A 24,959-nucleotide genomic window follows, 5' to 3' on the forward strand; every position below is an offset into this window, starting at 1 on the left:
CTTTCCAATTCACTATAACCCAGTTGCCAACACACTTGTTGCCATTGTTAATGTCCTTGGATGAACAAACACCAGCACCTAAATGAAAACTTCACTGCTCTGCTGGTGGGACTTCTTGGTGCTGTTTGAAAATGCTCACCCAGAAGCAGCAGCATGCTGAAGACTCACTATGACAGGTAAGACTCATGCAGTCGTGGAACCACCCACCAAACAGAGATGAATGGTAGGAACTTGAGGATAACAAAAATTACATGAAACATAAAAAGGAGCAGATTGCCAGTGTTCTGAGTGAGAAATCCTCCTAGAGTTGACACTGAAATTCAGATCCACCACCAAATGTTCTGTGTTCACCCTTCACCAGACCCTTTGGATTCAGTCTGATATGCTGTTTGGCGTGTGAGATAGAAAAGTTTGGCTAGATTGCCATGAAATTGGAGAATGAAATAACAGGAAAAAAAAGATAGAGGAATCTTAGGTGAGGGCACTAATTTTCTGCTACTGTAACATGTCAAAATTCTCCTGTGCATTATTAGCTGACACTGGAAGAAACGTAGGCTGGTGTCAGGAACTGGCATACTCAAGTGTATTTCTGACACACAGCTCCTAGCTGAAAGTATCTGCTGTGGTGGACAGATTACTGCACAGCACCAATACTCCTCTGCTGCTGACGTGAAGTCTTTTCACTATACAATTATACGGCAAAGGGATTCTTGAGTTTCATCACTTTCAGGGACTCTAACTCACTCGTCGCAAAAAGGAAGCTTCAGAAATGGGTATGCATTCCACTCCATTGCCTTCTCAGAAAAGAAAAATGGCTGCTATGAATGGTATTCAACATTGCTATGAGTCAAACACGCAGAGGACAGCTAGGCAAACAGAAAGCAGCAGAACTTAGCTCTGACCTTCCTCCCTAGAACTGGCAACAGGCACAAGAGCCAAATGAAATAAGAGTGCATCCCTGAGAGACATCTACAATCTGCCGTGTTGCTCAATATCCAGCACCGCATCAGAACAACTTGTTCAATAAACACGTTGTCAGATAGTTAGACCTATTTTGAGAGCGAGTTGCAGTGAGCCAGAATATGTCAGAGAGCACTGGTTGTGCGTATGGGGATCAGGGACGCCTGCAGAAAGGAAGCCCAAGCAGGTGTCTCCATTGGCCCTATGAGAGCTGACATTTAGGAACATATGAAAGAATTCTAAAGACTACTGTGGAGTTTCAGGGCCATTAAAACAGCTTCTACTGCCCTCTGGAGAAGCTGCCGTCCCTATAAATGCGTGGGGAAAGAGAGAAGGAGAATATTATGGCTCCCCAAGCCCTTAAAGCCAGCAAGCAGCACGCTGAGAAGCGCAGCCTCCATCCTCCCCAGCTGCTGTCACACATCTGCAGCAGCCTCCACGCACCAGCACCGCGCACATTTGTGAGGTGACGTGGATGCGATCCAGAGCAAGCCGTGTAGCCTGGCAGAAGCAGCAGCCCGGCTCTGCAGCCCCACGGCAGCCGGTGGCAGCGGGAGGAGCAGAACGGCACCTCCAGCGCTGCAGGCTGCCATCTCTACAGAGACGAGCAGAGAAAACCGCTGCTGCCCTACCCATGCAGACAAGATAAAGCGCAACCGCCATCACACCCACGAGCAGGGCTTTGCAGCAGAGAAGCCTCGCGAGCGGGTTGGCAGGGCATCACCACATTTATCCCTAAGAACCAGCCCCAAATCCACCCCGCTCCCACCCTGCCCAACCACGCGGACGCATCCCCGCCCCTCTCCGCGCGGCACTGCGCCTGCGTGGCCCGCGGAGCGGAAGGGGCGGGGCCGCTCTACCGGAAGTGGCGTGAGGAGGCATGGCGGCGCTGGCGCGGGCCGCGGTGAGTGGCATTGGCGGGTGGTGCCGCCGAGGGGACGTGCGGTGCTTCACGGCCCCGCCTGCCCGGCTCCGTCCCTCTGGTCCCGGCGGTTCGCCCGCCGCTCTGTGAGCGGCCAGTTCTCGTCCTGAGCTTACCGGCGTGCCTCGTTGTGATCCGTGCGCACGGCGCTCTGCACCGCGCTGCTGGGGCGCTCCCACTTTTGATGCACGGGGCCGGCTCCGATCCTTCCTTCAGAGCGTGATCCAACAGGAGCCGGGGCAGACCTGCGCGTTCCGGCTGGGGCTTTGCCCTTGAGGCCTTCTTTCTGTGCCCCTGGGGCGGTGCTGGGCGGTGGGGATGTGCGTTCCTGCGGGCTCTCCGTTGGAGGTGTTGGGGTGGGAGGAGACGTTATCAGGTTGCAGATTTTGCGTCGAGTGGCAGAGATTGGGTTCCCTTGAGGATGGATTCCCTCTGACTCCCCTCCCTTGTTTTTTCTCATGCATTTGTGTGCTTTTCGTCTGTCAGCTTTTAAAGCCCCTGCAGCACGTTGCCAGATGTCAGCACAGAGTTTACAAAAGGGAGCTTGGAGGCTGCAGCTGATTTGTGCCACAGCACAAACACAGGGGTGGCTGATGCTGTCAGATGGAGACAGGCTGGTGGCAGAAATGCAAGGCCTGTAGTCACAGAGCAGTGCCCGCTTCTGAAAGTAGTCCACCTCGTTTCTGGAATTGATGTCTCGGGTGTGGTATCACAGTGGTGAACCTTTCAGCCCTTCAGCTGAAAACAGCTGAGAGCAAATCTGCCTGAGAGCGACTGGAATGCAGTGAGCTGAGCTCCTCTTTCCTGCTTCAGTGGCTGTGCTCTGTCCTCGCCTGTGGCACTGTGCTATTGCATACCTCTGCATGCCCCAACATTTTTCTTGGCCCCTGTGCTCTAATGCCAAAGCAGCAGAGCTGGGTCAGTATGAAGTTAGTTTCCTGCTGTTTTAATGAGCTGAAGAGGCAATTGCTAGAAAAAAGCGAGAGGGAAGCCAGGCGGGAGCGGAGTAGTGAGTCACTGAGGGTTCAGCCTTCCCTGGATCTGTACCCCATGGAGCCAGTTTCAATGTAAAGCTGCATGCAAAAGGTGCAGGTTTGTCTCCTGTGCTTCCTATCCCTATGCAGTGCTCCTCTCTCACCTGCTTCTGGTATTCAGATTGTAGAGGAAGCTGCTTGAGCTTTTTATCCCAGCTGGAAGAAATTCTCTTTGGACAAGATGTCTGCCATTTTGGGGACTGAAGCATCTTGCTTTGTAATTAGAGAAGTTCAGGAGCTGTTGTAAGTGGCGAGAGTACACAGATACAGATAGGAGGCAGGGGATTTCTAGCAGAAAGCAACATAATTCTGCTCACGTTATGTGATATCATATGATTGCTGATACTTGGTGTTCCATGCTGTCATCTTTTGCAGTAGGATTTAATAGTTGCCCAATCAAATGAAGGCAAATCTTCAGCCTTTAAACATCTCTATACTGAAAACAAGAAGGGACAGTTTTGTTTTTTTCTAATCTTCAGGCTTTCTCAGGCATTTGTTGTATGATACAATCCTGGGTATTTTCTGAACATTTCAGTCAATAGTTCTGTTGTGGTGAAACCATCCTTTATCTAAGAAGAGATACTGAAGGGTAGTTTGTCTGCTAACTATGGCTTTCCTAAAAGTTGCCAGGAAAGGTTTAGAACGCCATAGGTATTTTCTTTCACCTGGATCTTGATAGGACAGCTGGCTGCAGGCTACCATGGAGTAACTCCTTTTGATTTAGACTAGGCATAGACCAGCCATATTGTAAAGAAGGAGCAGCATTTGTGGTTTAAATGGGAGTTGATGTTCTACAGATAGTGATAATGGCTTAGGGAAGATACCTTAACACCCTGTTTTCCCTTATTTCCTTATGTTTTTAATGGTAAATATCCCAATTTGTCTGTCCTGTCCTCTGGACAGATCTGCTGTAGTTACACTTTCACTGGCACCATATGGTGGTTTGGCCGTATCTCCCCTCATCCCAGTGCCTCTATTTGTGCACATTGGTAAAATTTCCATGGAGTTTTCTTTTCTGAAAGCTAAATAGTCGTAGTTCTTGCAGCCTATCCTCACATGTTGGGTGCTTCAAACCCGTAATCATCTTTGTCTCTGTTTAAAAAATAAAGCTATTTTTATAAGAAAAAAAAAGTCTTTTCTCTCTAATAATATATCCACTGTTTCAATATTGATGTAGATCATGTATGAAGGAGACAAGTATTATACTAGCTTGAGTGCTTGAGTATAGCAAGCAAATGAAAGACGCAAAGATAACCCTCTTGCCTCTAATTCCTATTGAAGGAATTTCTTATTGTTGAAATTGACTGGGATGATTCGTGTTTCGGAGTACTAAAGCACAGTGCCTGAGTATGATGAAGATGCATAGAATCTGAGTGTTCGAGTGCTTTTTAGAGCTCCTTCAGTCAATGGAATACGTGTCTGAATTTATTCTGCAGGTGTAAATGTCGTGCTGTGTTTCATGATTTGGACAGCCCACTGCTTCCTCTGACTGATCTGCTTCTGCCAGCATTCTCAGGTGGCATGACTTTATTGGAGGGCAAGGGATTTTTTTTATAGTCAGAATTTATGCTTCTGTCAAATGCAAGTTTGGAATTTAATCTGAGGCTTTTGTTTAAATAACTAAAACCTGTGAAAACAGGAGGGCAGTTAAACTCTTCTTGAGTATTAGAACCTTCTTTTTCATTGCTCGTCTTCCAGAGCTGCCAGGCTGAAGTAACTCAATGGATAGCAGCTTGCAGTGGCTTATTACAGACAGCCATGGTCCAAGGCCAGTGTAGGAGGATGCTTCATGGTATTTTCCAGGTAAGGTATCACTCTACATTAACTATGTAAAAACTGGGATGTGTTTAATCTGTAATAGTTTCTATCAGGCTTCCAGAAATGCTGTCCTTGCTTCGCTGTTGGTATATTGCTGAAACATCAAGGCAGCTTAAAAGGTTTTTGCTTCTGCAAGAGTGAGCTCCCCTACCCTCCATAACACAGTTGTCATCATTCTACCAATGTAGTCTTGTAGTGGGAAAGAATATGAAGCTGTTTTGAGTAGATGACACACCAAAATTGAAATGTAGATGTTGTTTTTCCAAAGCAGATGTTATGAGTTTGTCACATTTGCAGTTAATTGCCAGCACTTTATTGTATTTAATATATATGCCACAATAGCCTTAGGCTTTCTAGTATTGATAGTATGTTTGCCTTGCACAGTGAAACATAGAGTAATATTGTTTCAGTATAAAAGCACTGCTTTGCCTGCTGCTCACAATTTTCAAGTGGCATTCGTAGTGTCAGGTTGTGTCTATCCACAGTAAGCTGACCGTAAGATTGCTTAATAGTTGGAGGTTAAGAACCCATATATGAGAATGCAATTCAAAATGCAAATGCAGAAAGATGCAGCCTATCTGAACAGGATCAAGGTATGTCTGAGTGCTTTCTTCTTGCAAATAAAACCAGAGGAGATTAAGCCTCCCCTTCTGTATGTTACATCTGGACAAGTATTGTTGGAAGTAGTGAAGGAAATGAGTAGTTTTCAAGTTGACTGTTAAAATTAAAGTTAACTCTAAGCCACCAATTTGGTTTTAGTAGGCATCTGGGAATGATGATGCTGAACAAGACAGCGTATTTACTTTGTCTGAATTTATTCTTAAGCAGTTGACCACTAATCTGGGAAAATACTGTAGATGTGTGTCCCACTTCTTATGTGGAGATGCTGCTTGCTTTTACATGTTCTTTATGGTATAGAAGCTTTGTAGCACAAATCATGTGCCATGTGGATGTTAAAGCGATCGCCGGTTACTGTGCAGCTTGTTTTACTCTGGCCTTGGCCACAAAGGCAACTGAATGGACCATAGAGCTACAGCTGAAAATAGCATGGTCTATTTTCATGCCAGGCCAGGAAGAAGAATTATTCTTTACTGAAAGATTAAAGAAATGTAAGCGTGAGGAAATGAAAGCAGATAACTTCTCGTTCTTGAGTTCTGCCAGGCCGTTCCATCCGTACATCTTCAGAACGTTTAAAAACATGTAGTGAGAAGCATTAGGCATGGGCAGCCATCTTGTTTGTAACTGTCAGTAATAGAGTTGTGCTTTTTGTTGCATAAGGTTTTTCAGAATTGTACCCCATCAGCTTGGAAACAAAGTAAGGATCATTGTTGTAAAGTGAAGTATTCACTTGTCAGCAGTCTCTTCAATTTTTCCTTTTTTTCTTTGTTTGGTCCTTTTTACTAGAGATGCAAGACCGGCCAGTTCCAGCTGCCTAAAGCCTGTGGTGGATTGATTGAAGCCAATGGAGCCAAAATGCATCCGAATAGATTGATTTGCAGTACAAATAAGGTTAGAAGAGTTTGATGTTTTTGTTATTGGAGGGCACTTTACGCTAACAATTAGGCAGATAGAGGTAACAAAATGCTTTGAAAGCACGTAGCTGATCAGTCTATGTCAAATGGTTTAGAGTAGCATTCTTAATGGGTCCAATAACTTGAGAAATGTTCTGTTGCTTTCCAGAAAATGAAGTGCTAGTGTAGGAAAGTCAAATCACAGCTGCATTGTTTGTGGTGAAGGTTCTTATAAAAAAGCCCAGTAAAGAAAGAAGGTAAGTTAAGAGAATAATTACTGGTGGCAGGGTGGCAGATGCTCCCTTCTCACCTTCAAAGAAGGAAATGCAGAAGTTGCCCATACATACTGGAAGTGAATCAGATGAGTCCTGATTCCTTACCTTGGAGATAACGTGTAACAAAAGTTTGGCCGTCTGCTAAACTGGAAGTTGTCACGTTGCATATTAATAAAGGCTAATTATTGTTATACTTGGTATTGTTATCTGTATTATTTTGTTAATTTGTGATGCCTGCATCTCTTACATTCATTTCTTTCAGCTTAGTCTAGGAGTCTTCTGGAGCATGAATCACCTCCAGAACTTAATCAAAGGGAATCAGCATCTATCAATTAGTGAATGTCCTGATCCTATTCTTGCTATTTCATTGTGAAGGGAATGGCAAAAAGGAACGTTCACAAAAGAAAAGGGAGGGCAGGAAAAGGGCAGTAAGGGATTTTTGGGTAAAACTTGCATAAAAATCTCATTTTGCTGCCTGTCTGATTATGTCTTTTGCTGGTGTAAGTGTTAGAAATGTTTGGAATTTGAATTGCTTATTTTGACATGGGTAGTTAAAATGAACAAGGGAAGGTGTGAAACGAAGAACTACTGGCTGCTCTTTGCACCTAGTCCTTTTTTCACCTAGTTTTCACCTTTTTCTTCTTTTTAGCCAGTTTCTCAGTTTTTTGAGCTGGTGAAGCAAACCAAATGTGTGGTTTGGTTTTTTTTTTTTTGTTTTTTTCAAAGACTGAAACAAAGTGGCTTGCACCACTTACACCAGGAATTGAGCTAAGAATAGAATCCAGGCCCTCAAAGCTGGGGCATGGCCTGATCACCGTGCCTGCCTGGGACACCTTTTACTTTTACAGAAATACCATTTGGAGGGCAGATCTGGGAGAGCAGAGGGTGGTAAGATGACAGATCTCACAAGGACCATGAAGATCTTCAGGTTGGGAGCGAGGGCCCTTGGTTTTGATGCATTTCTCATTTATCCTTTCCCAGTACAGAAGTAGAGAGAGGTGTAAGGGAGCTTCCTTGAGGTTAAAATAGCCTTGATGTAAGAATCTGTGCAGAGAGGAGGTGTCTTACAACAGGGTAGGTAAGGTAGATAAGTTTTTGGACTGCAGCCTTGTTATTTTGAATAGAAAAATACTTGTCTTTGAAATGTGAACTCAATGAGCTACTCCTAGTGGAAAAGTGGTTTAGATTTAAAGGCAAGCTCCAATTGGTTTTTTTTTTTTTATATATTTTTTGACAAAGTGAAGAGGAATTTTATTTTGAACACTCAGTTTTTGTGTGTTGAGCAGGAAAGATGGACTTGTGTGCCTTTCAGTGTTTTTGGTGAGCTTGTTTAAATTTAAAAGAGAAGATTTCAAAAATGTTTTCTGTTTGGCTTTATACACACTTAAATGACTGTTTAATTGCATTTAGCTACAGTTGTAGCATTGTCAGGATGAACTGTACGTGTCTGTCCATACACTGAACAAAGAATTCACTGCTTAAAGCCCCGCTGCATTTCCTGAGCTAGTTGAGTCAGACTTCTGAATGAAGTAAGAGTCGTGGCAGTTTGTAGCAGAGGGCTGTTCTCAGCTCTTTTATGCTTTTTGGTAGTGGGCTAACAACAGTTGAATCAAGAAAGTGTTGGCTTTTAACTTAATTTCCTCTGCATAATGAAAAGTCTGTAGCAAAGGAAGCTTCATAATGAATTTGTAGACAAGAGACACGTTGTAAAATTGGGGTGCCTGGGTTCACTAGGGATTTAGTATCACATTAATTGATGTGGAAGTTAATTTAGTGAGCTTGGTGTGACAGTGGTCATTGGGACTGAAGTTTCCCATTGAATGTATCCTGTTGTTGCCTGCCTGTCTTATGAAGAGATTCTGTGGCATAAGATGAGGGGTCATTTTTAGTATACAGAAGAATAATGCATGGGATAATCTTGAAAAGCCAAGTAGTAAAGGTGGGATTAAATCTTTATTTACCTATTCATGAACTCATTGGGTCCTATCGCATGTGGCAGAGGTTTGGAAAGCACCTTTAGGTGTGGCTGTTAGCAGTGGGTTGGTGAGCAGGTTTAACAGCCAGCATTCAAAGCAAAGGGGTCCTGGGCAGCAGGGCGCTGTCTTACTGATAGCTGATCAAATGGCACTGAGCACACTGCTTCATACTGACCTGGGCACGATGGAGGTCAAGACACGGGCTGTACATGACATCTGTGGGCTGTACGTGAGTACAGATCGTTCTATCTCACATGCCCTCTGTATGCCATGGAGATCGATTCTGTCTCAAACTGCATTTTGTTATCACCTTTGCAGTCAGTTTTTTTTTTTTTTTTTTTTAATGGAAGTATGTCAGCTTGAGCTGAATATATGTCAGTATTTCAGTGCTTATTTGTCACTTGTGTTGTTTCAAAAATTACTCGTGCTAAGGACGCTATAGAGAATGTACAAATGAGAAATCTGAAAAGCCTGCTGTATGTGGCTATTTTAGGGCTTTCCTGAATTAAGGACTGATAACTGGTGGGCATATACGTAGTACTAGTCTACAAAATTTGTAGAATAGACTGAGAAAGGGAATAGGTAATGGCAATCTGTAACTTCTTATAGGTAAGTTGGGAGCTTTCAATGAACTTGCAAGGTCTGAGGCACAAGGGAATTGATTTTACACAACAAAGCAGCGAAATTCATGTAGAAGCGTGCCATGGAGGTTAAATATTCAAAAACTGTTTGGGGTGCTGAAATTGTAGCTTCCAAAAACAAAGGAGTGCATGCATTTCTAGTACAGGGATGAATCTTTAAAGCTGGGCAAGTACACCCTCGGGAGCTGCAGTGTGTGTGACTGTATTTCCCTGCTCTTCTAAGTAGCTCTTCCAGGTATCTGCAACTGGTCCTTGCTGGAGCTGGGGCACTGGTCTGAGTGTTCTGGCCACGCATGGCAGTTCTTGTGTTCCTGAATTACTTCCCTACTGACGAAATTCTTGGTATTTTCATGTCTTAGGAGGAAGTGCATTGTGAAATTCCATCAATTCAAAGCAATTTAACTTTCCTGGTCAAGGAACTTCCTCAGATGAAAAAGGCTCACACCTGTATTCCTCAAGTATATGTAGGAGATTCACTTGCAGTAGGTTTTGGTTTGAATGGTGAAAATTAGTTTATTGCTGACATAATACTTATACCAAATCATTAGAATTAAATATACTTGATTCATTAGAAATTCTTTTCTGGAGTACAAATGGCAACTACGTATTGTTGTTCAGTGCTGCAGTGATGTTTCAGGCAGAATACCATGAACATTTCTTATCAGCCTAGTGCTGTTTGAGATGTATTGGTAAAACCTTGATCTTCGTGTTTGCAGGCACTGCAAGTCATTGAGGACTGAATATTTCCCTGATCTAGATTTTCTGCAAATAAAACTGAAAATATGTAACAGGAATAAGAATCTGGTGGAGCTTTTCAGTTAAAACAGTGGGTTCCTGTAGCTTCATTAATTTTAAGGGGAGTTGATTGGTTTATATCATATATAATTACTCTAGAATACAATATGTCTGTGAGAATGAGAGAAAATGTGAAAGGACCCAGAATTTATCTTATTTATGATTTATTTGCTCTCTTTCTGTGATTTATTTACTCGTTTTATCTACTCAAGTAAAGGGCAGTCGCTCAGAAAGAATATGGTAATCCAGAATAGGAGAGCACTGTATTAGAAAGCAGATTTCTGTACAATCAGAGCCTGAGCTTACAGTGGAGTACTTGAATTTATAAATAGAGGAATGTAAAGTAAGAAAAACAGGATGCTATTCTGCAGAGAAAACTTGTGTTCGTGTTGGTGAACAAAGAAAGTAACCAGAAAATCCAAAATTCTCTAAGCTTGTAGCCCGCCTCTGATCTGATGTGTCAGGTCTAATTGCTGAGACTGATGTGATAATCCTTCTGTTTTACAGCAGCTTTCTGCAAAAGATTCTGTGCAGACATCTGAGGAGAAAGTGGGTCCTTTCACAAGGATGATAGAAGCCATGGGTTTCACAGGTCCACTGAAGTACAGCAGATGGGTAAAGTGTTTATTTGTCATCTTCTTGATTGTCTGATACTGTTGGCTTTCTTAAGAAAAAAAAAAACAAACAGAAAAACCCATACCCAACTCTCTTTTGGTTGGAAGCAATGCTTACATGGAACAGTTCCAATTATTACCCATGAAAGTTACTGCTTTGTAATGTGGGAGTCTGGTAGTCCAGATCTGGAACCTGCCCTGGTTGCTGTGTTGCCATTTTGGATGTAAGCAGGGGTATTGGATTTGATCTGTAGAGTCTTAATTAAGCCTTCCTAAATTTGTTCCGATATCCTATTTTCCTCTTTGTTGGTGCACCAAGGGACATGATAGCAGCTTTATTATCTTAAAGTAAGTGCAATGTCCACATAGGCCAGCATCTTGTCTCTGAAAAAAGAACCAATAGCAGTTATCTAGAAAGAATTTAATTACAGGAAAACCATGTACTGGTACTTCTCTCACGTGCTCCTCTACCTTCCAGCAGTTGTCTATTTCAGGACAACGTAAGCAGTTTTCTGTAGTATCCATTGATTGGTTTTTGTTCTGTCAATTTGTGCAGTTGCACTTGAAACTCTCATAAGCTTATAGTGTGTACAGTGTCCTGTATCACAGAGCTCCATAGCTGAAATACATGCTGTGGGAAGAAGTACAGTTGTTTTTATTATTTTTTTTTTTAAGAGGTGATTTTTTCTTTCCTTGGGGTGAAGGTTCACATTCTCCCATTCAATTGTGACATTACAGTCTCAGATACACCCTATTAGCTGAGCCTTCCACTGGACTGAAGGGTGCCTGGTCTAACTTGTTTCTATTGCTGGATCTCTGTCATGTTTTTGTTTTTGTTGGCTTTCTTTGATTCTTTCAGTGCTCCGTATTTCTGTGGCAGGAGGATCTCCCACACAGACAGTAGTGAGATGTGTTACCACTGCTGATTGTGTTGCTTTTCAGTCACAGCTGAGCCAATGTCACCCAAATACCTTCTCGTTGGTGTTTTTTAAATAGTCCTTCCCTAAAGCTGTTGTTAACAGTGATTAAATGAGAACAGCTCTGTAAAACAGCTTCAGTTCCATCTGCAGAAAGGAAAAAGGCAAAGATGAAATTCTGAACTTAGCTTTGACCAGGACATGGTATAAAGCAATCACAGGAAAAGGTGCCATGATTCTATGACTGAGAAGGGCTGAGTCCATCTGCAAAGTCAAAAGAGCTGCTCTGAATACCTGCAAGGCAGAGTGGATGTTCTCTGATTCTAGTATGGTGGAGTTGCTTATTGCATCTCGCCCCTCAGAAAGAAAATACAAAGAAAAGATGACTGTATTTTAAGGGAGTGAGTTATTTTGTTTAAAAATCAGTTTCTTTTATCAGGGGCTGCTAAACCTCAGGAGAGGGTAGTTTCTCTCTCATGTGTTTGTATACATATTGTTGTAATAAAGATTCTCATTAGCTACAAGTGTTGATTCAGAGTTCTCCTTAATTGCTTCTCTTTACTGCTTGCTTTTGGCTAGGGAACTTGGGTTTGAAGAGAGTTATTTTGTGGTTAGGGCCCAGGAGACCTGAGTTCATTTTTGGCCTTGCCAGTGCTCTCTATGAGATCTTAGGGAAGTTTCTTAATATTTCTGTTTTTTTTCCACTTTCTTCTCCCTCCCTCCTTACCTCTTTTACCCACCAAAAAACTCCATGATTAAATTTCACCAGTTTCTCCTGTGTTACTTGCCTAATTTAAAGGCTGGATTGCAGAAACTGCTCTTTACAATATGTTTTTAATGTCTAGTAATGCCTGTTCTGGGGCTGTGGCTTTCACAAGGGAGATTTTTACTCCCAGGCCAGGCAGTGTTTCCTTTAAAATGGAAACCTTCACAACTCCAGTAAATGGTGTAAATTATTTTACTGCAAGAATTTTAGACATGCACTCAATTGTTGAGGAAGCTTCTAATCCTTCATTTTTGACAGAAACCTGTAAAAATATAATAGCCCCAGTGTTTCCACAGATGATCAGTTGTAACTTCCATGTCCTGGTTGGAGGATATACAAATATTACTTGGGTAATTTGAAGTGTCATTCAACAGGTATAGGGTGTTTATCTGTAGCATAGTGATTACTGACACAATCCTTAATAGATATCAATTAAAAACAAACAAATCAACCCAGGACTTCTTCCTGGCCTCCAGTTTTTTATTTCTTTTTTGCTTTCCTTGAGATTGATGGGAAGGAATGGATAGTGGTTCTTCTCTTTCACATCTTTCCTGTCATTTCTTGTTCTTTTTGAAGCTTAAGCACATGTATCTTGTTTGTACATTGTGCCCTGAGGTGTTTCTGAACAAAATTAAGCTCTGAAGCACCTGAAATAAACCTCGTATCATTCATCGTGTGGCCTTATTTCCTTGACTTTGAAGCTTTGCTGGTCAGTTTTCATTACTGCGGGGAGGAAGAAGATACTTGTAGTGCATGTCTGGTATATAACTTCTTAAAAATTAAATTATACACAACACTCTTGCATACATAAACAGTGAAAATTATTGGAGGAAACTAAGAGTTGTGAATGGGGATCTTTGGAGTCTGTAGAGAAAGCCATTTCAATTATTTTTGTGATGTAAACATTATATTAAATTTAGATTTAGAAGGGTATTCAAATTAAGTCATTTGGCCATGTGGGGTTTATTTGCCTCAAGGCAAGATGAGTTATACTTTGGTAATTCCTGAGCGATAACATGATGTTTAATGTGCTCTTGAAAAATCTTGAGGGATTGTGATTCTCAGAAGTCTTTTTGGAAGATGGCAGCATATGTGTTTAACAAAAGCAGTGGTGTTCACTAGCTCTTATCATGAATGCTTTGTGTATTGTCTTCTCTTTTTCTTCAGAAAATTAAGGTAGCAGCTCTGCGCATGTACACCTGCTGCGTGGAGAAAACCGACTACGAGGAATTTTTTAACAGTAAGTCATGAATTTGATGCTACTGGAGTTTGAAGTGTTACCCTGATGAGAAAAATGCTGGTGAAAATTGCATATAACTATAAATAAGAAAGCACTTAGTCTTGCCAAGGGTTGAACAGTGCATGGCCAACAAGAAGCTGTCTGTGCTACACCATTATACAGGACAGAGGTGCAGGGGAGAGCTCTGGAGCCTGAAACTGTTAGATTTTGTGTCCTGTAGTGATTAACAGGGGTGGGATAGGAAAAATCTCAGAATAACCTGGAATTGGAAGAATATTGCCTTTTTTTACTACTGAGAGTGAGGTAAGAGGAGAATTCAGATACCTATTCCTTTTTTTTTTTTAATGTGGTCCAATGTGTCCTATCTGTCCCTTGACTAGTTCTGAGAAGGTTCAGTGTAAGGCCTATGTTTGTCTGTTCACCTAGTGCAAAATGTACTGAGAGGGGTTTGTTATATGGTGTTGCTGCTGCAAAAATTTCCAGTGCTTTTCAGAAGGTTTTCCAAAACTCTGATGTGGTTTCAGAAGTGGTAGAAGTGAGAGAACTTTATAAGCAGTTGGAGTCATCGTTAGTGATCAGAAAACTGGAACCTCATTTTTGCTGTGCACGTACCTCTGCTCAGCTGCATGCCCTCTCAAACTTTCCCTTCTTCATCAAAGGTGAATAGAGTGAATAGATGTTTCCCTAGATAAAAGGGATTTCAAAATGTGTCTGGGAAGGAGATGCCACGTATTTTCTTTGCCACAGATTTTCAGGCTCAGTACTGAATAAAAATTACTTCAGTTGTATTCTTGGCATTGTCTTGCTGTGTTAAAGCAAAGATACTCAGAGCTCTCAGCTGTAAGTGTATCACAAAGAGCAGGTGATCTTTCCCTCACGTTTCCCCGTTTTCTCCAGAACATCACTGTTGCTCTGTTTTTCTTTTTGCTCTACAGTGTAAGTTGTAGCCAGTCCAGCTCTGATTTTACACTTAGGGAAATCTTATTGCATATTCTTGAAACCTTTGTTCCGTAAGGAAATCACTTGTTTTGCTCAGATTGACAGTGTGCGATGTGTCTGTTGCTGTTATAAGAATCCCGTGGTGTTGGAGTCATTGTAGCTCTAAAGAAACCGTTGCTCTGATACAAAAACAGGTGTAAGGAGTTTCTGTTGTGGTTCTCTACCTGCAGCTGTTTGGGAGATTGGCTTTAAAACCTAACAGGCAAGTGATGCAGTGTGTTTAAAGAATAGTTCCCCTGAGAGATAGTTTGGATGGGATGGACAGGGACCTTTTAACTGATGTAAAAGAGCTTAGGCTGTAATTCCATGGGTAGCTGAGTTGAAGCAGTGGCCGAAGGGAAAAGGCTCTGTGCTCCTCATGAGCTCTCTGCCTGTTCTCTGGACAGGAAATTACATATCTACTGAAGTGTGTAGGTCACTATAAGAAACTAGTTCAGTGTTTTGCTGGCTTACTGTTTTGTTGTGTTGGGGAACTAGTGGCACATAGAAGGGTCTGATGGCAAGCAGCTGGCATGAATTGAGTGGTGAGTAATATGTGTTTAAAAGATGGGAAACATGGAACCATGCAAGATACCCAACTTTTCAGATCCTCTTTTTTTTTTATTATTATTATTTTTTTTTAAATCAAACTAGATCAGTGAGAACGGGGTTTTCCTGAGTTGTTCCTTTTTCAAGTAAAGATGGGCAAACCTTAAGCTAGGACCACAGCTCGCTCCCAAATGAGCAGTCTGGGTGACTGGAGTAGCAGGAACCCAGGAAGCAGTTACCCTTAGCTCTCTCTCTCAGTGATGTAGCAGGCAAAGGTGTACCTGAGACCATGCTGGTGTGGGTGCTGCACACCTACACGATAAATTGCACTGTTCAGGACCCTTAAGAATAGTAATGCTGTGGCACGGGACCCAGCTCAGGTCTATCTTCACTGAAGCTGGCTGCACACAGACCTAGCAGAGTACTTTTTACTTTTTTCTTGGCTTTGCTGCCCCCAGCACTTCTGGCTGAAGTTGTATGGTGTTGAGATATCCAAGTGAACTGCACAGAGTCAGCTCTGGTCTCTGGAGAGCTTATTAGCTTTTTCTCTGTAGTTTGTGAAAGCTGTTAACCTACTGAGCTGGCCTTGAAAACAGTACACCCATGCATGTGTAAAACCATTTGTGGGCTGATTAACCCTGTGTGATCCAAATTGGTTCTTCAGTGTTTCTGGACTTGCTTTTGTGATGTGGTTGCGCTGTGGCTTGAATCATAACTGCATGACCACGCAGATCTCATAGTGGTGTGCAGATTTCTGTAAGGTGGTTTTCCAACAGGTGAGATAGAACTGCCTGGATATTATGGTGCAGTGACAGATAGTACTTCACATCTTAAACTACTGCGCTTTCTCAGTGCCTTTCTGATGATACCCAGTGAACTTTCTGAGAGTTTCTCTAATGCAGAATGAGCCCTGTGAACTGCCTTTCTCTGTGTTATGCTTTCGAACAACAGTACCCAAAATACAGGAGTTGTGAATCCACCTAACATGTGAAGGAGGTGTTGCAATTGAGGCTGTCTGGTGTTCGATGGCAGTTAATTTTATTGTACCTGCCATTCTGCTGTCCCTTTGTCCATAAATGATCATCAAGCACAATTTTGGGAATTTTTGTTAAGGGCTGATGTTCCAATGTCTGCTATCCTGTACTGCTTATATGGAAAGTGGAGCTGTTTTGGGACTTCAGATATACTTTGTGTAAAAGGGAACAGAGAAGTAGTAGAGGGAATAGCTAGATTACCAGCAGAAAACTTTCTGTGCATGAAGCTTGTGAAGTTTGGGTAGTTCTAACAAATGAAGTAACCATTTGTGAGGATAATGCCTCATATCTTATAACTGAAAGACTAGAAGAGCTCTTAGGATCAGGTAGGTGATACTGAGAGCTGAGCTGGAATTTGTCGATGAGCCTGATCTATGGGGTTGCTGCAATTCATCTTGAACTGTTAATGCTATTAATTGCTCCACGGTCCTGCAGTTGTTGTAGCAAAGTGATGGCTCTATTTCCAACAGTTTCTAGTGGGACTAACAAAGCAGCACAGAAGGGCTGGAGTTTACTTACAGCACTCTGAATCCTTCTGTTCTCTGCAGCCTTTGGGGCATCCTGTAGATACCTGCTGCTCTCCCTGTCAGTCAGTACGAGTGGGATGCTGACACAAAAACACACCTGTTTTATGTTTTTTTTGCAGGATGTGGAGATGTTATCTTATTTCATCCTTCCTTAAATTGTGGTAGTTGCATTTTCCATCACGAGAAATTCTACATTAAAGTTTGTTTCTCTTACCTGATGAATTTTAAGTGCAGTATATGGCTGGAAAAAGATATATGTCCCCATAAGCCTGAGTGTTTATGTCTCTTAAATACACAGATGTGAACAGAGTGTGTTCTGCAGGCAAAACAGATTTATTCCCCAGCTGATAATATCACAGTATTTCACAGGTGTTTTTACAGTCTCACATTTTTTTTTTTCTATATCTAACTACATTCTGAAGGGAATAATTTTCTATTGAACTTTAGGATGGATATTTCTTCCCTTTTAGTTTTCTGATACCAGGTCTCCCGAAACTCCAAATTTTGGAAATGCCTCCTTTCTAAAAGGCTGGTAACTAAGGACAAAGTTGTTACTCTAAAGCAACATCCCTCCTTTGAATTAAGACATAGCCAGTCCTAATACAGAAATTAGAAAGTGAATGAAGAAACAGAAGTGCAACACTTGGGAAGTTAGAGGAAAAAATTCTTCCCTGAATTCTTCTACTGAATAGGTCTTTAAAAACTTTCAGAATTTCCAGCAGTGGAGGTGTGAGCTTTGCTTTGCAATGAGGAGCAGTTTCTGTGGTAGCAGACTGATGCATGCTAACTTCTATTTCAGAAACCTCCGTCTGTTGAACTAAGTGTTTCACTCTGAACCTTGTCTGTGGAACCCTCATTTAATTAACTGGTTTGATTAATGCAAGCACTGTGCACTCTTGCTCTGGTTGGAGATCCTTTGGCTTGCCTTTAGATCAAAGTATTCATTTCTAAGGACTTGAACTGTTTCTGCTTGCAATGAGACAGCCAAAAGGGGAGAAGGGTGGGGGAAACCTGTGGTTAACCTCCAAAACATACTGTTAGTTAGTGACTTTATATGCTCTTAGTGGTGGTGTAGGTGATGTATAGGCATTGATGCTGAAGCTTGGCACGTTCTGTCCCCTGATGGCATCGTCACTTTAAGGAGGAGGAATAGTGATGAGTTGCTTGTTTGCTGTGGTGGCTGCCTGACCGTGGTTGACATGTAAAAAGAAAGAGCCTGTAAAAATTTTGCTTCGTGATCCATGTGAGCCTTCTTGTTACTGCCTGAGAGCCAGGAACTATAGGAGTTAGGAAAGAATACATTGCAGTACCGAAAAAGGGATTGACTTCCCTGAGGCAGATCCAGTGGGAAGGTCTGCTTCTGAACACTCTGCATCCCGGGTTTGAGTAGTCCAGAAGATGAGGCCAAGTGCTGGGTAGGCCAGGGTGTCAGATGCTTTTCATTAGGTACTTCTTCAAGGGACAGCTGTGGAAATGGCTTCCCATGAGGAAGCTTTAAATCTGAGAGGAACTGAAGGACTTCCTGTGCACATAACCCCTAAGTCCATGCTTTCCTAGCATGAGGAAGAGCGATCTGGTTTCTGTGGCATAGAGCCTGAATCTCCAGCCTCCCAACATCAAGACATGGATGGTTTTATGGTGTAATGTCCATGTGCACGTAGACATTTCTGGGAAACCCAGCAGCTGTAGTAGTAGAACAGAATATGGAAAGAGAGATTATTTCCATGGCTGGTTTGTTCTTTTAATCCTGATGTGTGATGGCTTGAGGCAAGGTGCTCCGAGAGAGCCGTGGGTTGTGCAGACACCTAGCAAGTACAGCAGCTGAGTGAGAGCAAAGTGCCAGCTAGCACAGTGAGCAGCATCCTGCCTCTGGCAGCAGGAATCAGCACGTGCTAAAGGAGGAGTGCAAGAACTGGGCAAAGCATCCACAAATACTTCCTTGTTATTCTTTCCTGCTCAGGGACGTCCTGAGGTAGAAGCCATATCTTTTTCTTTGTGATTCTTCATTGTGTTTTTTTTTCCTCCTGTTGGTTTTACCTCAGTTCTAAATATATGAAGCCTTTTGGTATCTACAGTGTCCTGTGACTGCACATTCTAGATCTTAATGATGTCTGACAGTAAATATTTGCTCCCAATATGTACTGAGTAAAGCTAGAAATTTAATTACTAATATCTATTCAGATTTTGGTGTAGTGAATCTGTTAGGTAAAAAAACAGATTAAATTTAAATTAACATTTGTTTTTATTTTTTTTTTTTTCTCTCTCCCATCAAGGGTGCCAAATGCCTGATACATTGAATTCATGGTTTCTAGTAGCCCAGCTTCATGTCTGGTAAGTGAAGCTTGAATAGCAATATAAATAGTCTCAGGAAGTAAAATGATACATACCTTACTGTGCAAAAAAGTAGGCTCCATGATTATTGATAGAAGTGGTAATATTCAATTTACAAAATAATGAATTCTAATAGTTTTCTACTAAGGAGCAAAAAAACCCATGGAGAAACTGACATCTTAAATCTCTGTATTTCTAGGTAATGGAATAACCCGTGCCGTGAGCTTTCTAAAAGCCTTACTCAGCCTGTGTGGAAAAATCCCATTTAGGTGTTTTAGGAAAAGTTTAAATTTATGTAGAAGCGGTTTAAATTGTGAGAATTTGTGGTGGTTGAAGTTTGCTGCTTGTCAGAAGCATTTAACAAATTATAGCACTGGCATTTATTCTTGCGCCTCTGAAATGTACGCACAGGTTGGTGAATGCCAGCTTGGCTACATCTAAAAATATTTAACACCTTAAACATTAAGTTTTTTTCCTCCTTTTTCATTTGTGAAAAGAGTAGCCAAAAAAATCAGTTTTTCATCTAATATTACATACTTATAAAGGTCAGCAGGATGCACAGGGGAGTACAGTAATTCTTGTTAAGTGCCAGATCTTTCATGAAACTGAAGTCCATAGACTTACATTTTACTACCCAAAGACTCGAAAGGAAGTTTGTACTAAAATAGTTGCACTTAAGAACAGGCCTCTTATTTCCTTGCCTCCTTTTTTTTTTTTTCCCCCTTCCCTCCTTTTAATTTCCTGTCTCCTCAATATATTGAAAGATGGGGCAGCTCATTTCACTAAGGAATGAATTAATCAGCGGAACCATTGAATTGGCTAATGAAATCAGTGGACTCAATTAATGGGTCACCCTTGAGATTTGCAGTCTGTTTCTTACTGTTCCATGTGAAAAGGGCTTTAACAACTGAATTAATAAGCTAATCATTTGGTTTGATATTTGGAAAACTGCTGCAATAAATTTTCAAACCAAGCCATTTGTAAGTACTTGAGGAGAAACAAAGGCAGGTAACACAAAACTGCAAAAAACACACTTTTTTCACAACAATTTTGCATTGACAGGGAAATGTGCCATGTATTAGCATGGCATTTTGAGGTGCACAATATTCTTTCACAACTGACAGGCATGAAAATAAATAAGGGAGCTGTGATAGAGAAGGTAGTATTTGATAGACATGGAACATCTGAGATCACAGTTATGTCAGAGGAAGCCAGCAGTTGCTTCTCTTCGAGCCTGTGATGCTAAGGAGACCCTTGGGGGAAACTGAAACATTTTTATGCTTAACCTATAGTCAGTGTGTTAACAAGAAAGTCCTGCACAAGCAGAAAGGAACAAAATCACTGTTTTGTTGGACAGTGATGAAAATGTGAATCTGGAAGGCAGTATGAGGCTAATTTTTAATACGAGGTTCGTTTTTTCTGAAGTTTTTATACCTGGCTTCTCCTTGTTTCTGGCAGCTTGACCTACATGAATGCTGTCATTCTCACAAATCAGAGATCTGGTTTGATGCTCTAGAACACAGAGAAGCCTACTCACTACCGGGGCCTCTGGAACATGGCTGCATGTTTGTGACTATCTCAGTGGACAAGATTCTGCTGTGATATATAGCAGATATATCACTGCGTTCTCTCTGATTCTCTTTTTCAAATCAGTATCTCGGTAAAGAGGGAGCAGGACACGAGGGATTCTGCTAACACTGGCATATGTAAAAGCACCCTACTTCTGAAGGCTCGAACACCTATCTCTCCTCCTAGCCTTTTGTCTCAGGCTAGAAGTCTTTCTGATATGGCAGCCAACAACCGTACCATAGATTCTGTTTGCCGTCTGTTAAGATGTTCCTGTTCCCCCTCATAAGTCTAGATCACTTTCTGGATTACTCGTCCCTTCCTTCTTCACCTACAGACACTGACTTTCAACTGATGTAGAATATCTTCTGAAGCAGGAAAGGATAAGATTTTTTATATATACTTAGGTAAAAACCTTTCTCCTCTCTTGCTGCTGTCATTATCCATCGTGTTCCAATCAACTCTTTGTGCTGCTAGATCCCACCTCTTACAAACTTCAAGATGCTTGTCAGATCATACTCCTTGCATTACAAATTCTGATCGATTCACTGTTGGAATATCTGTCTCTTATTTTCTCTCCTTTTCTATGAACCAAATTTTCTATGTACCAGAAAGGAGGGAGAGAATCAGAAACTCATTTAGTTCAGTTTTCATTAACTTATTTAAAGATAATGTTCCTTCAGATATACTCCATTTCCTTCCAATGTTCTTCTAAAATTGTACTTTAGAAAATCAACCTACTAGTGTTCTTCCCTGAGTTTTATAGGTTATTTCAGTTATCTCCCACCCTTGATGTCAGGAGGACATCAGGCTCAGAAGCCCATACCTTCTAGGAAATCTCAGGCTTTTCATTCCTTCTGCCACGTTGTTCTTTTCTTGTGACAGTCTAATTGAAGTATGGGCTGTGTCCACACAGCTTCCGAATTGCAAAAGAGATGACTTTGACTGTAGTAAGAAATGTCTTATGTGGTACATCCTGCTTTACGTAGCACTTAGGGTCAGAATACAGCAGAGCTTCAGTTCCCTTTCTGAAACTCCAGCAAGGTTTGTTCACTGCTTTCTGTAAGAAAAGCTGTGCTTGTGAAAGTGTTGATCAGTTTGAGTGAGTGTAGAGGAGAAGAACCATCAAGTTTGTGCAAAACAGTTCCTGCAGGGATAGATTTATCAGATTTGAAGAGAAAGGTCTGAGGCTGCTGTATTATTTTGAGGTACGCTGTCTCAAAAGAGAGTAAACTGTCCATGGTTCATCCTAGAAGAGCAGAGTGGAAGGAGTTTAAAATTACACCAAAGAGGGTAATATCTTACCTGAGAGACATTTTAAGAACAAGTTTATCTGGGATGTCTTAAGGTTGATCCTGCCTCACCATGAGCAAATGGGCTGAACAGCCTAAGTGCAGGCATCAGGATGGAGGGAGACTACACAGCCAGGCTGAGGTCTGTTAGCTTGTACCTCCACAAAAACCTGAACTTAGCTGTAAATACTGTACCTAGTGAACTTGCTAGCAAAGGATATCATGTGAACTTGCTAAAGGAGATAACAAGAGTTCAGAATTCTGCTCTGTACCATTATTCTGAGCTTCCATTCATGATGGAGGTGCATATCTCCACATCTAGTTGAAGTCTATTCAGGAGATTTCTTCTCCTGTCTTGAAGTTGCTGGCACTTCATGGATGATGGGTTAAGCAGAACAAAACAACAGCCTTCTTATTTGGTTGGTGTTACACCTGTTGTTAAACCAGAGTCATTTATCTGGTCTGGTATGATGTAACCCTAGAAATAATTGCCTTGGAACACCCGAGGAAGGCAGAATGCCTGGTCCAGTGAAAGGGGATAGCAGGAAGCTCTGAGTGGGCTTTAACCTTGGAGGCTTAATGCTTCATCAGGCATGGGCTGCATAGCACTGAGCTACATCTCAACACTTGGATACAGTAGTGCTGATTTCTGCTTCTGGAGCTTAAACCAGTGCGTTTTACTGTACTGGCAGAAGCAGTCACAGCTGAGGCTCCTGTTGGAAACTGCTGCTTCTCACCTCAGGTGGAAAGAGGATGTATGTGCTCACGTTTCTTTTCAGACATCCTTACGTATTATTTTCTTCTAGTGTAATCTTTCTGCCTAATTAAATATGACATAAATTATCCACCCCAACCAATAGCAGACAATTTTCTAAAGATGGTTTGGAATAGATTTGCTTTCGTGGTTTGACAAAGATGAGTCAGTATTTCAGTAAACTGAAGAACAGATCTGGTAGTGAAATGACAAAATGTTTCACACTGTGTTGACCCAGTTAGAAAGTTTATAGTCTTTAAAGAGTGTGCGTCTTTTTAAACCTCAGACGGCAGGTGTAGTAACAAACTACCAAACTTTAAAATAAACTGCAGAATTCCATGATCTCACTCGTGGTGCTGCAGAACAGCTCTATGACAGCACTATGCATCCAAACACAGAGCTGCCTTTTAGGCTTCGAGGGTAGCAGGCTTTCCTCTGAACACTGCTCCATTCCTGCTCATCAGTGAGCGGTTGTTAACTGCTGGTCTTTGTGCTGCACTCTCTTCTTGGTTCACTGCTGCTGAAGGGAGACGGATGGGAGCTTGTATTTATGCATGTGGGGGTGATTGCCAAGTCTCTCTTGCTATTTTTTTTTTATTTTTTTTTTTTCCCCTGAGGTTGTGAATTGAGTGAGAGTAGTGTAAAAATACTTCTCTCAACCCAAAGTTAGGCTTCCAAGTCTTAGGCTGAGTGGTTTTGCTCTTTGACTTCATAAGAGTGAGCAAAAAAAAAACTTTGAATACAGCAACTCTAACAAATTAACTGTTTTGTACAGGTTAATTATGTAAAAGCATAAGAGGAACAAAGGTTTTGAAGCTGATGAAAGTAAGACAGGTTTTAAGCTCACAATGTGTCTGGCTCGTGTCAGGGCTGATAACTAGAGAGGTGTTCTGAATTCTGGATCATCATTCTAGCTGAAAGCTTTGCAATTTTTCTTTTAGCAGGATGCTGATAGGTTTACTTCTTGCTACCATCTTCACAGAATCTGGAGCACCTCTCCCATGGAGAAAGGTTGAGGGAACTGGGCTTGTTTAGCTTGGAGAAGAGAAAACTCCAGGGAGACCTCATGGTGGACTTCCAGTACTTGAAGGGAGCGTATAAACAGGAGGGGGAATGGTTGTTCACAAGGGTGGATAGTGACAGGACAAGGGGGAATGGATTTAAACTGAGACAGGGGAGGTTTAGGTTGGGTATTAGGAGGAAGTTTTTCAGCCAGAGGGTGGTGAGGCACTGGCACAGCTTGCCCAAGGAGGCTGTGGATGCCCCATCCCTGCAGGCATTCAAGGCCAGGCTGGATGTGGCTCTGGGCAGCCTGGGCTGCTGTTTGGCAACCCTGAGCATAGCAGGGGGTTGAGACTGGGTGAGCATTGTGGTCCTTTTCAGCCCAGGCCATCATGATTCCCTGATTCTTTGATCTAAATTGTAATTGTTTGCTGGGTTCTGTTAGAAATGGAATTGTCACTACCACCATATATATCTTGAGAGTCCTTACAGCTCTGTTTCCTGAGCCAGGAATTGCTGCTCTTCCCAATGTTCCCTTTGCTGACTGCTGTCCTTCCCCTCTCTCCCTATTATCCTCTCCCAAGGCTCTCACTCACTGACCCTCTTTGATCACTGATCTCCTTGCCATGCCTCAGTCCCTCTCCAATCTTTTGACCTCATTCTGCCAGGACTGTTATGCTGGAGCCTGACCTGCCTCTCACCTGATGGCTGCCATTTTCAAAAGCATTCATGTAGAAATCAGGTTCTGGCTCAAGGGCTTTTCTTCTTTTGATACTGTAGTGTGAGTGGAACGGACCTTGTATGGGACTTAAATGTATGGTTCTATTTAGAAAAGAGTATAGGAGCAATGCAGCTCTTTCAGCTTGTTTTACCTCTGTGACTCAACATTGGCAGTAAGTTTTGCTTCCTTTGCTGGTTTAAAAAAAACAAAAAAAAACAAACAAACAAAAAAAAAAACAAAAACAACACAAAGAAACACTTTCCTTTACTAACTGGCAAATCAGATAGAATCCATCATGAAGATTGGCATCTGCCCTTTTGCAGGTCAGCCCAACAGACAAGCTTCAGATGTTTATGATTTTCCCTGTTGAGCTGGCATTCACAGAGCAACGAATACTTCTAATGCCTGAAGGGAGGCCCAGATCTTATCTCCGCTGCAGAAATGAGCAGATACATAAATCATTTTTACCTCTTAACTCTTGCAGTGCTTTCACTATTAGTAACACGGCTGCTTCAAAGTGGCCTATAGCAGCTCTGCTCTCTTGCTTTTTCAAAAGGTGTGAGGAAAAAGCTTTTACATGAACAGCCCCCCAAGCATAGCATGTCTCTGTGCAAATCAGTGATTTATTTCAGATTCAGTGTTGGAGCATCCTGTCATCCCAGCTTTCTGCCTTGCAGTGCAGCAGCAGAGCTGACTAGCGAGGTAATGAACGTGTTCTGGTGGTGGGACTCATCTC

At 41.9% G+C, this 24,959-nt stretch overlaps 1 protein-coding gene across 1 annotated transcript in view; it reads left to right on the forward strand.

The window, feature by feature from the left end:
• Positions 1-1,840: 1,840 nt before the first annotated feature.
• Positions 1,841-24,959, forward strand: part of UQCC1 (ubiquinol-cytochrome c reductase complex assembly factor 1) — a gene marked incomplete at both ends in the record, with an annotated part of 50,589 nt that continues 27,470 nt past the window's right edge. The window contains 6 exons of the mRNA XM_079543463.1: positions 1,841-1,864; positions 4,615-4,719; positions 6,139-6,243; positions 10,440-10,547; positions 13,397-13,469; positions 18,831-18,888. Of these exons, the coding sequence (XP_079399589.1) occupies positions 1,841-1,864; positions 4,615-4,719; positions 6,139-6,243; positions 10,440-10,547; positions 13,397-13,469; positions 18,831-18,888 (473 nt within the window). The remainder of the gene's footprint in view (positions 1,865-4,614; positions 4,720-6,138; positions 6,244-10,439; positions 10,548-13,396; positions 13,470-18,830; positions 18,889-24,959) is intronic.

The sequence above is a fragment of the Tetrao urogallus genome (genome assembly GCF_951394365.1).
Source record: "Tetrao urogallus genome assembly, chromosome: 16".
Lineage (NCBI taxonomy): Eukaryota > Metazoa > Chordata > Aves > Galliformes > Phasianidae > Tetrao > Tetrao urogallus.